Source organism: Dendrobates tinctorius, unplaced genomic scaffold (genome assembly GCF_039654945.1).
Source record: "Dendrobates tinctorius isolate UK_male_01 unplaced genomic scaffold, ASM3965494v1 ptg000046l, whole genome shotgun sequence".
NCBI lineage: Eukaryota > Metazoa > Chordata > Amphibia > Anura > Dendrobatidae > Dendrobates > Dendrobates tinctorius.
The window spans coordinates 28,441,975-28,456,480 of NW_027361714.1; the positions used below are offsets into that span (position 1 = coordinate 28,441,975).

General features: G+C 41.6%; 1 protein-coding gene across 13 annotated transcripts in view; it reads right to left on the reverse strand.

Annotated features, from left to right (window-relative positions):
* The window catches only part of PTPRK (protein tyrosine phosphatase receptor type K), a 445,942-nt gene that overhangs the window by 209,739 nt on the left and 221,697 nt on the right, over positions 1 to 14,506 (reverse strand). For all 13 annotated transcript variants that reach the window (XM_073575792.1, XM_073575782.1, XM_073575786.1 and 10 more), the window contains exon 7: positions 2,302 to 2,595. In XM_073575792.1, the coding sequence (XP_073431893.1) occupies positions 2,302 to 2,595 (294 nt within the window). The remainder of the gene's footprint in view (positions 1 to 2,301; positions 2,596 to 14,506) is intronic.

Genomic DNA, 14,506 nt, shown 5'->3' on the forward strand with positions numbered 1-14,506 from the left:
GGTATCGGCGTATTTGGGAGAAATTGCACAAAAAATTTTGTGGTTCATTTTCTGTTTTTACACTTGTGAAAATAAAAAAAATGGTTCTGAAGTAAAATGTTTGTGAAAAAAAGTTAAATGTTTATTTTTTCCTTCCACATTCCATTCATTCATGTGAAGCACCTGAAGGGTTAATAAACTTCTTGAATGTGGTTTTGAGTACATTGAGAGGTGCAGTTTTTAGAATGGTGTCACTTTTGGGTATTTTCTGTCATAATGACCCCCCAAACTCACTTCAAATGTGAGGTGGTCCCTAAAAAAAAATGGTGTTGTAAATTTTGTTGTAAAAATGAGAAATCGCTGGTCAACTTTTAACCCTTATAACTTCCAAAAAAAAAAAAATTATGTTTCCAAAATTGTGCAGATGTAAAGTAGACATGTGGGAAATGTTATTTATTAACTATTTTGTGCGATATCACTCTCTGATTTAAGGGCATAAAAATTAAAAGTTTGAAAATTGCAAAATTTTCAAAATTTTTGCCAAATTTCGATTTTTTTTAACATATAAGCGCAGTTCATATCTAAGAAATTTTACCACTATCCTGAAGTACAATATGTCATGAGAAAACAATGTCAGAATCAGCAGGATCCGTTGAAGCGTTCTAGAGTTATGGCCTCATAAAGTGACACTGGTCAGAATTGAAAAAATTGGCCTGGTCACGAAGGCAAAAACAGGCTCAGGCGCGAAAGGGTTAAATTAAAAAATCGAGTGAAAATAAAGGGATTTGCAGATTAACTGTCAAATGAGATCAAGTTGTCTCAAAGTACAAGGACCAGTAAAATGACTATTAAAAATAGAAATATACCCGATTAATTTCAGGGAGCATGCCTATACCCTTCACTACAATTCATTGGGCGCCTCGTCATAGTAGCCCAACAACTTACTAACAGCCCATGAAAACAAATTGGGAGACGTGAGTGCCTACAGCGTGTATTGTATGGTTGCTGGAAGAAATAAAGCTGCAGATTCCTAACCTAGATTGCCTGGCATTGTCATGCTGAGGACGAGGAGGGGGAGGCTGAGGATGGTTCATTATTTTGTTTAGCTCACCATCTGACTTGGCTGAGCTGTTTTAATCTCAGAATTTCCATACACTGTGTGATTTAAATGCTGATAGCGCCACATTTAATTGTCAGTTCTGTGATGTGACCTGACAAAACAAGTATTTGAAGTACTGCTTAGCATAGCGGCTTCGCTAAAGACAGCCTCGCTCCACTCAGAAATTCAAATGCCAATTCCACTTAAACCATCCTCCGGAGTAGGGAAACGCTTTAGTCTGGCTGACCCTCGGCAGCGGGGTTATCGTATAATAATTCAGCTGCTGCACTCTCATTATTCTAACAATGTGTGGCATACATAAGTGGCTGGGGAGAAAAATCACAGTACGGCGACGGAACGTTAACACCGCCACTGCTCGGCCAGGAGGGAAGAACCTACCGGATTCTAACAACTTAACTCCACCCTTCTGCCATTCTTCAGGAGTTCTCGATATCCATTAATATATTGCATTACATATTCCTAAAAGGACATTTCAAGGACAGGCAGAGGTCTTACGCTAACTCCTTCATGTACCGTGACGGGGATTTGCATATGATTAGATGTAAAAGGAAGCAGAAAGACAACTTGGAGTAAAGAATCTCCGCCAAAACCCAAACTGTACTGGCGTGGGCTGCAGTTAGGAGAACGATGGAAGAATACCCAATTAAATTAATCGAAATCAGCTACAAAGTAATGCTCCAGGAACGTGTCAGAGCTGGCAGAAAATCATCATTTGTCCAACTCAGACTGTTTGGGGAAATAAAAAAACAGAAGAAAAAAAAAGGTGTCAAGTTATTTTTCAGACATCCATCTGCGAGTGCCCCAAGTGCTTGGCAATGCCAGCTGTAAAGGAATAATCTTTCATGCAAATTGAAAGGAAACTAAAATCCTTCATTAATGAGTACATACTTGTGAATAGTGTTCACATAAACATGTTCAGCATTGTTAGCAAAGCACAGAAAATATGGTCGGCGGTTTCCCCTGCCTGGAGAACTTCTTACACTGCCACACAGTGACTGAGGCATGCACCAAATTCAGTACAAGGAGCACTTACCAGACCCCATTGCAACAGGACCAACGTGCAATATGGCCTAAGTGTTTTGTATGCAACATCCACGCCAGGAGATTTTTGTAGGTAAAGATCCAGCTTAACTTGTATGGCCTTTGAAAGTCCACTAAAACCCAACATTTATGGCACTGCATTACGCAACACATTGACTTACCTGCACACTTGGTCCTTGTAATTAGTGGAGGCCCTGGCTGCCCTGTGCCACCTTCTCCTGGCCTTGTGAGTAACACTCTAATCTCATATTCTGTATCTGGATCCAAATGCCAGAGTTTGTAGGTTGGGGCATTCACTGCATGTGTTTCAGTCCATGTCCCAGTGGTCATCCTATATTCCACTTCCTTAAGAATAATAGGCCCATCACCAATGATGGAATTGGCATTCAGTTGAATAAGAAGATACGTTGGTCCAACACCTAGAAGCTGCGGAGGGGCAATTGGTCGTGGTGGCTCTGTGGGAACAAAAAAAAAAAAAAAGGCTTAATTAATATAGCAATAGATCTTACTGTAAAACCTTAAGGCGAGAAACACCACTAAAAGGGGCTGCCTGCTTTGAACAATCCCAATTTGCTGGATGGGTCATTCACCAAGGCTCCTCAAGCTGGGAACAACAGCTACCTGATGCAATATGTTGGGAACCCTACAAGTGTTAGATTTCATGGCAGTTCCACCATAGAGAAAATTAATTACCGTACTTGGTGTGCATTCAAATTAACATTAGAACCTTTCTGCAAGGTCAGTTTCAGATGCCTTTACTCATACTGGAAGATTTGGCTCGACTGCCGGGTTTTCCGAACTAATCTAACTACATCATATATGAAGTTCACGCAGGTCAGGAGACCTTGTGGTCAGACCAAGTTCTCCAATCAAATCATGGTCCATGTTTTACAGACACATGAATCCAGACTAACTACTGTGATCATGAGAGGAGGATCCTGCATGCAGTACCCCTTCTGTTAATGGAGAACTACAACTGGGCACCATAAAAATGGGTATTCTTAAATGGACTAATCCTTTAAAGTGGCATTCTGACTTCAAAAGCTTTGTCTGGGCCTTACAAAAATCGTCTATTTGACCATCTCTGGCAGTCCCTTAGACAATGAATACAGTAGAAACACCTCTGGATGGTGGGTAGGAGACAACTTACTAGGATGGGAATAGCCCATTAGCCAGGATATACAGGCCACAGAGTTGGTGCATTGGTTAAAAAAAAAAAAAAAAGTACCGCAACTAAAATTCCAGTGTTTTACCAAGTGCCTTCATTTTCTTTTCAATTCCGAATTTCAATAAATATGGATACTGCCCAACTTGGCATAACAAAATTTAATGTAACGGCACAGCCTTCAAAACATCTTATTGGGTTGATGTTGCTAACTGTTGCACGGAGGCTCCAATAATTATTTAGCCATTTGTGGCACAGCTTTTTCAGCCCAGCCAGTATAAATCCACAACCATACAATTTATTAGAAATATTAAATACACTTTTTATGGCGGTTTAGCGGTTGTTTTCATGGCAACATACTCCTGTAGTGTAACCAGCTCCTGGATTATAGTCTTTGTGAATCAGAATTAATTAGAAACCAATACAAGCCTAAATAAATGCAAAGCTCTGCCGTCGCAGCTATAAGAAGCTTGGCACAGTGGAAGAAAGGCTTGTGTGTCTGGAGACGAGCACTAGGGCTTCATATTGAGTTCTGTACACAAGTGAATGTCTGTAAAAGGACAAGAGCTGCATCCTGCAGCTTGCCAACCCTAGCTACAATGGTGTGTTCACCGGCCAAAATAAACATCCTGCGCAAACTCGAGTAGATCAAGGCTCCCAGGAACTTCATTTTAGGAGTACAAATAGCAATTTCCACAAAGACATTTTTTGTGGGATCTATTATGGGCAGTGAGACATATTGCCTGGATATAGCGGCGTGGAGATGAAGACTATTCAATACATATCAGAGGGAATTCGATTATAAAGGGGTTGATGGATGCCAGGCTGCCACTCTACCAATTCTCTATGGGGCTGCTGGAAAAAGCCAAGCACGGTGCTCAACATTCCCCATAGGGCTTGCATGGAGCAGCGATCGAGCATGTGCACTGCTGTTCTGTTCTCTGCCTGTTGTGCCAAACAGTGCAGGTCTCGTCAATCTGACCCCGACTGATCAACAAGTGTTCACCTATCCTGTGGATAAGCAATTACTTTATTCCACCGGACAACCCCTTTAAATAAGGAAAAATAAAAGGACGAGACAATAAAGGACAAAAGGATGGCAGATTTCTTTTTTTGCAGGCCAGATGGCTCAGGCATTTATTCATTTATTTCAATTAATCAGGCAACAGAAGCTTATCAGAAACTTGAACACTGCCTATCTCTTTACTAACAAAAGTATTTTTCTTTTGCTACATGTTCTATTTCACAGATCCAAAAAAAAAAAAAAAAAAAAAAAAAAAGGACTGCTTAGGCTAGTTTCACATTAGCGTTTACGGCCGCCGCTAAGCCCCGCCCCTGCCTCGCCTCCGCCAGTAGCTCCGCCTACGGACGCATGACGCTGCATGCGTCCTGCGTCCCCTATCTTTAGCACTGGGGACGCAGGCCGTGCGCAGTATGCGTTTGGCGGCGCATGCGTCCTTTTGACGCTGTGCCGACCAGCGCCAAACGCAACAGGTTGCAATTTGGTGCGCTCGGCGCAGCGTCAAAAGGACGCATGCGCCGCCAAACGCATACTGCGCACGGCCTGCGTCCCCAGTGCTAAAGATAGGGGACGCAGGACGCATGCAGCGTCATGCATCCGTAGGCGGCGCTACCGGCGGAGGCCATGCGTAGCCCGACGCTGCGGCCGTAAACGCTAATGTGAAACTAGCCTAACAGAGCAAACATACAGAGACCCATTCCGATATGCCAATAAAATCATTAAGCTGAGAAACGAGCACAATTATTGGTCCAATTAAGCAAGTCTGCAATCACACAACGAACAAGCCAAAGCTGCATTCTTGGGTGATCGGATTGTTGACGTCACAATAAATATACCCCAATTGTTCTTGGAAGCAAATCACACCATGAATAGGGACAGAATAATCATTATCAATAGCCTATTAGTAGTTTACAATCGCTCTTAATGGGCCTTTACAGCATACTGGCTGAATATACCTAAAGATGCCCATGCCACTTAAAAACCAACCTATTATCCTGCAGATATGGGGGTCATTATGCAGGTTAATAGCGTTCTAAAGTTGTACAGCTGTACTAAAAAAGCCAGGCTACTAGGAGGAAATTACCTCTCCGTCATAGAGGCGCAGCCGATGCAGCTTCAATCACCAGTGAGCTGTAACAACGCCCCTGGCACTAACTGACAGCCAGCTCAGCAGTGCACCGACAGCTGTCAGTCAGTGCCGGTGGCGTGCTTACAGTCACCGCTCCCTACGTACTAAGTGATGACTGAACCTGCGCCTCTATGACCAAAAGCCTGAGGTTGCCGGGAAGAAAGAAGATGAAACCCAGCTACCGGGAAGAAATTTAAGTGCGGTGGCACCACGGTTTTAGAACGTGATTAACCTGGAGATTAGCCGCATATTTGCAGGTTATTAGCTTTTTTTTTTTTTTTAAACATGACAGGTTCCCTTTAAACAAGCATCTGTCATTTTCAAACAAAGAAGAAAGGAAAGTGATTGTAAAAGTAATTGTTGTAATGGAAAAAAAAATTGTAAAATAATTGTTACATATAAATGTTGGTTTTGTAAGTCTAATAAAATGGGCATACATTGCTGATCAGCTCTGGTTTTAGCAACTGACTGTTCGAAAAGAGCCCTTACAATATCTCTCGAGCTGGGAATGGCATTGGGAGTTTTTCAAACAAGCTTAAAGTGTAAGATTCTGTCAACCATGAAAATGAATTTCAAACCGTTTGCGCAAAGAATGCCTGACCCCATGCTCACAGTCAAGGCTTCTCTGTCCTCATAACAAGGCACAGTCTTTCCTACAGTGATTACGCGGGAATGATGTGAGATGTTTGTGCTCGCTAACAGGATTGTTTCAATTCCTTGTTCACTGACACAGACCCGATCCCAGCTATTTATGCCACGTGATAAGCTTAACAAGACCTGGTGGGAAACCAGATGTGCCATTTTTATCTAACAACCTGATGCTAACAAATTTCTACAAACAATCAAGCAGCAATATTAGAATATTAGCATATTTCATTAAAGGGCATAGATTAAAACTAGTGATGAGTGAACGAGCACGGATAAGGGGTAATCAGAGCATGCTTGAGTGACTTCAGCGTGCGCGAATACTACGTTTGAGTCCCCGCGGCAGCATGTCTCGTGGCTGTTAGACAGTCGGAACACGTGCACGGTGACGGATTCCCTGTTTGTTAGGCAATCCCTGCATGTGTTGCAGCTGTCTAACAGCCACGACACATGCCGCACGGGGACTCATAGTATTCGAGCACGCCGAAGTCACTCGGCCAACACACGAGCCATGCTCGGTTAACACCTTATCTCAGTACGCCGGCTCATCACGAATTAGAAAACTAAAAATGCAACATTAATTCTCAACTGTTGCCTCCTAATATCCAAACACCCTGCTAGAGGCAGGATAGCAAGCTATTATGTCATTTAGCCACTTAGCTCTTGCAGAAAACAATCTTCTTGAATATTGATGATCAGATGAAGAGTCGGCTCATTAATATTATACCAATAATCAGTCTCTCGCATATCCAATATTCATATATTTGCAACATACTGCTTGGGAGGGTAGAGAATATCTCCATACGCATTGGGGTGAGAAGCCCCAGAGAAAAGGCTAGTGATTATTTATACTTTTCTGTGATCTTATAAATTATGCATCCATTTTAATCAGTTGGTAATATAACAAGAAGTTGTTCAGCAGGATTCTTAATATTCCTTATTACTCGCACAAAAATGAATCCCAGCCCCGAAAGGCCCGAGCGCTGAAAACTCCCAAAGGTCTGCTTGATGTCGACTCGAATACAAAACAAATCACAACAGTCCTAATAATATCCGGTTAGGAATTCACGCAATCTGTTGTGGAAACATTTCATTTCTATGGCATTTCTTTAGGTTCTGCTAGTGGATACAATAAAAAGGAAGTAATGCCTCTTGGCTGTGTGGCTGGGGACGTCACAATATCATTATGGATTATCTTACCCCGATGTAATTCCATTTTCATATGTATGATGTTCTATAAGCACGTCTAGATTACATCTCATCAGGAGCGGACACAGACGAGGGCCCCTGTGCAACAACTATATGTGGGTCCCTTGAAATACAGTAGCTTATCATAAGGCACAATTCTCCCTGCTTTGGGTTGGAAGAGGCCCCTTTACCGCTGCACCACCAATGTATCTCAGACTGGAAGCGCAGGACCCCTTTCCTCTTGTTTGAGCTGTGGAACCATGCGTTACTCTGTAATGTCATTTTGTTTGTACATGCCTACTCTGAATTGTAACTTGCTGCAGAATAAATTGGCAAAACATTTAGAATTTTTTTTTATTATGACCATTGTCTAGATTTGCACCGAATTGGACACATTTTTACGCTTGCAAATATACAGATCACCAAAAATAGCATGGTCCTGACCCACTGAATATGGGTGCTTCTTTCTGATATGCATTAAGGATGTTATTATTTTGCATCATTATTGACTGATATAAAGGCTACATGCCTACAAATAGTCCATGATCATATAGTAATGTTATCACCGTATAGCCTTCTGCAAGGGACCATGCAGAAAAACTTTCACGTGAACTGAACCGTTTGTTGGATCAATGTACAGTACAAATAATATTGTGCTCGATTTAGATTAGGATACCACACAAACATAAAAAACGGGTGTGTGAATTAGCCCGTGGTGTTGGAGACTGAAAATACAGTGGGGAAAATAATTATTTGATCCTGTGCCGATTTGTAAGTTTGCCCACTGACAAAGACATGAACAGTCTATAAATTTAAGGGTAGGTTAATTTTAACATTGAGAGATAGAATATCAAAAATAAAATCAAGAAAATTACATTGTATAAATTATATAAATTTATTTTCATTTTGCAATGAGAAATAAGTATTTGATCCCCTATCAACCATTAAGAGTTCTGGCTTCTACAGACCTGCTAGAGGCTCCTAATCAACTCATTACCTGTATTATAGACAGCTGTCTTACATAGTCACATTTATAAAAGACAACTGTCCACAGACTCAGTCATACTCTAACCTCTACAACATGGGCAAGACCAAAGAGCTTTATAAGGATGTCAGAGACAAGATCATAGGTCGGCACAAAGCTGGAATGGGCTACAAACCATACATAAGGCGCTGGGTGAGAAGGAGACAACTGTTGGTGCAATAACAAAATGGAAGAAATACAAAATGACTGTCAATCGACATCGATCTGGGGCACCATGCAAAATCTCACCTCGTGGGTTATCCTTGATCATAAGGAAGGTGAGAGATCGGCCTATAACTACATGGGGGAACTTGTTAATGACCTCAAGGCAGCTGGGACCACAGTCACCAACAAAACCATTGGTAACACATCACTCCGTAAAGGTTTAAAATCCTGCAGTGCCCGCAAGGTCCCCCTCTGCTCAAGAAGGCACATGTGCAGGCCCGTCTGAAGTTTTCCAATGAACATCTGGATGATTCTGTGGGTGATTGGAAGGTGCTGTGGTCAGATGAGACAAAAATTGAGCTCTCTGGCATTAACTCAACCCGCCGGGTTTGGAGGAAGAAAAATGCTGCTATGACCCAAAGAACACCATCCCCACTGTCAAGAATGGAGGTGGAAGCATTATGTTTTGGGGGTGTTTCTCTGCTAAGGGCACAAGACTACTTCACCACATCTATGGGAGAATGGATGGAGTCATGTACCATAAAATCCTGAGTGACAACCTCCTTCCCTACGCCATTAAAAATGGGTCGCGGCTGGGTCTTCCAGCAAGACAATTACCTAAAACATACAGCCAAGGCAACAAAGGAGTTAAAAAGAAGCACATTAAGGTCATGGAGTGGCCTAGCCAGTCTCCAGACCTTAATTCCATAGAAAACTTATGGAGGGAGTTGCCGCTCCAAGTTGCCAAGCAACAGCTTAATGATTTAGAGATGATCTGCAAAGAAGAGTGGACCAAAATTACTCCTGATGTGTGCAAACCTCATCATCAACTACAAAAAAAAGTCTGACTGCTGTGCTTGCCAACAAGGGTTTTGCTATTAAGTCTTGTTTGCCATCAAATACTTATTTCTCACTGCAAAATGCAAATAAATTTATACAATGTGACTTTATGGATTTTATTTTTGATATTCTAATCTCTCAATGTTAATATCAACTTGTCCTTAAAATTATAGACTGTTCATGTCTTTTTAAGTGGCCAAACTTACAAAATCAGCAAGGGATCAAATAATTACGGTACATCCCTAACTGTAATTCCACGATAAAACTAAGTTCTGATGCTGTCCCCTTACCTATAGGATAGGGGAAAACTTCCCGATTATTGGTGGTCTGAATGACCCTGCCGAACCCTCTGAGAACTATAATGGAGCAGACAGCAATATGCGAACTACCATTCCATGTATTCTTGTGGGAGTGCCGAAAGACTGGCTCAGCGCAGTACACGGCTACCAAACCACGGCATAAGGGCAAGTCTCCCCGGAATAATTAAGCAGTGAAGGTACATAGCGTGTTTTTAAGGTATGGCTTTAACAAATGTAGAGCTTTTCAATATCAGTAAAGTAAATCAAATCTAGAAATATTTCCTAAAGTAATTTTCTTTGGTAATTAACGCTTCTGGCAGAGCTCACTGTACAAGCAAGTCACACATCCCTGAAGAATTAGAGCCTCATATGGTAGATGAGATACCCGACTTCTCCTGTGCCCTGCCAACGTGTAAACAGTGATGTCAAATGATATTTTATTAAGATGATGGAAAAGGCGACAGCAAAATAACATTGCTGGAAATGTTGTGGTCAGCACATAGCAATGATTTATGTTCTCTGAGTAAATCGGAGTGGTAATTTCCCTGTGTACAAATTATGTTGTGTGTACTGGGATATAAATCACTCGCAGATAGCATTGGCTCTTACATCTATACATCTAAACACCACCAAAGTTAACCAACACTAGCTGGACTACAAGGATACAATAAGAATAAAACGCGTGCACTGACATAACCTTAGGCACTTCGGATTTATTCTTATTTATGCTAGAACTTGTAATAACTGACTACTCTTTTTTTTCTACTTTTAAATCCACCATTCGGTTCCAGAGATATGAGCCTTTTCATTCGGTCTTCGTGGTCTTTACCAAGGGGATGTGGTTCACAAAGTAATTAATCAGAAAAACCTAAGGACATGCCCCAGAGGATCCTGTGAACTGCATCCACTTAGTAAAGACCATGAGAAGGCTCATTTCTCTGAAAGAAAATGGTGGATATATAAAACACACACAAAAAAAACTGAATATTGACGGGTGCTGCGTATAAAATAAAAGTAAAAACTGGGCACTTTTGACTTTGATGAAAGGTAATAATAAGCATAGGAAAAAAACTGTTTATTCATTGAAAAGCTTCCCAAAATACTCAAATTATAAAGTAAACTATGAATAATAAAAGAAAATTCTAGTAAGGGAGGTAAAAACAAAATAATCTGACAAATGCAAAATTATATCATGCCCTGAACAGTTACTACAAAATAATTTGGGCACTTCTGGGATCTAGAGACTGGGGCTTTACAGTATTTCACTAATATAAAGTGTGTCTGGCAGTTCCCCGCTATTCCTTACACCAAGCACCGTCCAATCTCAAGCCCAGTGATCAGATTCTCTATGGCAGTGACACAAGGATGACAATGTTATATCATGGCCAAAGAATGACCACTGAAAAGAGGAAGGATTGGCTTTATAAGGCTTATTAAAGTTCACTCCAACATGAATTTAAAAGGCCAAAGGAAGATCAGTGCCGCTTCCCCCAAGGCCTTTGGAACTCCAGAGGTTAAGTAAAAAGATGTGTCTTTGAACTGCATAAGTACTACAACTACAAATTCACCAGATTCTCATGCACACAGCTGCTGGAACCATTTAATCTTTGTGACATGCCACTTACTGGCTGCTTGAAGTGCTGAAATTGGAATTATTTCACACTAGAAACTGCTAACTTCTGCATACTGAATTTCCCATACTATGCATCACTGTGGCATTTTGTTCACCTTGATTTGGAGCAGCGAGGCAATCATTTTTACGATCCTCTTTATGTAATAAGCAGTAGTGTAGTCTGGTCAGCACTAGAAGAAAACATGGCTTAGAAAAAGTGAATTTTAAAGGAAACCTGTCTGATTTATGCTGTTGAAATTACGCGCACTATGAATCAAAAGTCTGGCTGCGCAACTGCCGCCAAACAGCGGTGGTACATGAGCGTAGGTTAGAGAACTGTCAAACAACCAGAGCGAGGTGGGCTTTTCAATCTATGAGGTCTCTGAAACACCACAATGACCTGGCTACAATTGCTCAGGCAGGCTTTGATTCATTCTGCTTACGATCAGGCATCGGGAATCTAGTGACTGGATTAAGACGCACTCTTGGAATATGTTCACACTATTATTTTCAACCATTTATTTAGGATTAGATCCACTACGATAAAAAAATGCATGAAAAAGAGCTCAGAAAATACCATACTTGAAAGACTGTTCCAATTAATTTCAATTGAAAATTTACTTGCTGCTCATGTTTTTTTTATAAGGTCTCCAAAAATGCCAACTAGTTAAAATAAGTGAGCAGACGACTCTTCATGTATTTTTCGCTATCAAGCTGCCTCATACTTTACAAAAGTCAATAGGAAGCTTATAAAGATGCCCCATGCCTTTTCAAAACGTTACCATTGAATTCTTTGCTGTAAGGAGTTCAAAAACAGTGAAAAACTCCACCACACTAAGGGTCCTGTTTCGCTTAGCGACGCACCAGCAATCCCGACAAGGATACGACCTGGTAAGGATCACTGGTATGTCGCTAAATGGTGGCTAGTAAGCTGTCAAACAGGCAGATCTCTTCAGCGACGCAGCAACAATTCGGCGATCCGTATAACGACCTCGGCGGTCGTTGGTACCTTGTCACACAGCAGCTTTTCAGACGGTTCCCGCCTGCGTCCCTGAGTTCTGCGTCACCAACGAGGTCGCAGAAAAGGTCGAAAAAACGGCGCAGGACATTTAAACACGATCCGTGATATCCAGCAGGGGGGGAGGTCACCGCTGTGTGTCACATGTAACGAGATCGCTGGCGAGGTCGCTATTGCGCCACAAAATCGGTGACGCTTTAGCGATCTCGCTATGTGAGACGGGGGCTTTACATTGCTTATAAAAAAAGCTGAAAACAGTAAAATGTTTCAGAATAAAACATTTTTATAGCATTTTCCACTTTTTAAAACCTCTCGTTTTTGACTGCTGGAAAAAAAAAACATAGCGTGAAAATAGCCTTACAAGTCAATGAGTGCAAAGAATACAGTTGCAGTAATGAGTTTACAATAAGTATTGTGGATTTTTAGAAACCTGGACCATCTTTGCGAGTGACATTCAAACACCTGAAGGTACAATATTCATCTGCTCAAAATGACAGATGTTCATTCCTACAAGGCACAAAAATACACAATTCTTGCTTTTTGGAGCGCAGTATGTGAATTTCTGCTTGCAGACCAACTGGATGTTTCTTCAGTCTTCTCTAGGTGTGTGCTTTCACCCCTCTCTCCTGGACACTGCCAATTATAGCACAACAGTCTGAGGCTGCTAGATAAGATATCAAGATGTGATAGGCAATGTCTGGGAAGAGGTGAAAGTACACACCACTAGGAAAGACTAGGTAGAAAGACCCAGTTGAAGTGCAAGCAGAGATTTCACATATTGTGCTCCAAAAGCAATATCGCAATGGAGTGACGTAGCACAAAAAGGAAGGATTTTTTTACAAGGTGTTTCACTCAATTTTTGGGCAAGTAACAATTTTTTTTCAGTAGCTTGGGATCAAAGAGCCATCCAGCTGTTTAAGAAGGAGGTATGTTTGGTCTCCTGCACCAACAGCAAAAAAACTTGTGAAGATGCTGGAGGAAACAGATACATAATTTATATCAAATGTGAAAACACGTTTTAAATTAAGATGAAAGGCCACTAAGTATGGAAGGAGTCATTGCTCCAAAACCATCATCAAAAGTAGGATACAGGTAGCAACTGCAAATAAGGACAAATGTATTACTTTTTGGGGGCTATGTCTGTTGTGAATTCTCTCTCTGGCTTCCCTCTAGTGATTACTGAAGGTAGTGGAGCTGGTCAGATTGACAGAGGGGTTGCGAGCTCTCTTTCTGGGCTCCCTCTGGTGGTTACTGGAGGTAGTAGAGCTGATCTGATTGAGAGGCTTGCCACCTGATAATGAGGAAGACGATCCGAGATCTGGGGTTTCTGATTGGGATTTAAGACAGCTGACTCCCTCTATCCCTGCTGGTGATTTTCTTCCTGTGCTTTCTGAGGTCTGATGTATCTAGCTCTGACCCTGAATGTTCAGCCAAGTGGTTCATTTGCTATTCTGTTTGCATTTGATCTGGTTTTGTCTATCTCTGATTTGTGTGGGTCAGCCAGCTCCGGCTAGGGTTGTGCTGAATCACTGCCCATATGTTACTGCATGTGCCAGTTTGTTTTGTCCCGTTATATAGGTCTCTTTTTGCTTTGCTTTCAGAATATACCAGAGAACAGATATAGTGGGGGTGAAGTCATGCGACTTCAGTGTTTTTTGTGCATCAGACATGTTGGACTTTTTGCAGGTTTTTTTGCGTGATTGCAGACAGTGTCTTTCCTTTCCTGTCCTCTCTAGTCAGTTTGGGCCCCATCGTTTGCTCAGTCTATTTTTCTGCCTGCGTTTGTGTTTTCATCTTGTCTCACCGACAATATATGTTTGGGGGCTATCTATTCCTTTGGGGTCTGCTCCGGGACAGTTTAGATTTTCCCTTCTTGCTTTAGGCTTAGTTAGCTCTCAGGCTGTGCCGAGGCATCTAGGATCATCGTAGGTACTCTCCACGGCTACTGCTAATTGTGTGGACAGGATCAGGGGTCTGCAATCCGCTTAGTTACCAACCTATCTGGTTTTCTGTGGCTTAGCCTGGGCCTGCTATCCTCCTCAGTGACCTATTCATAATATATGTCCCCTGGTCTGAAGAAAGGATAAATAAATTGTTCAGTTATATCAACTATTGTTATGTATAGAGCAAGGGTGCGCATGGGTGTTTTTTTTAGTCCAAGGGCCATGTTAACATACAGAACCCGCACTAAAAATTAAAAAGGAGTGCTACGTTCTGTGACATCTATGGTATGTTGAAAGTATAAATGATAGGTACAAAT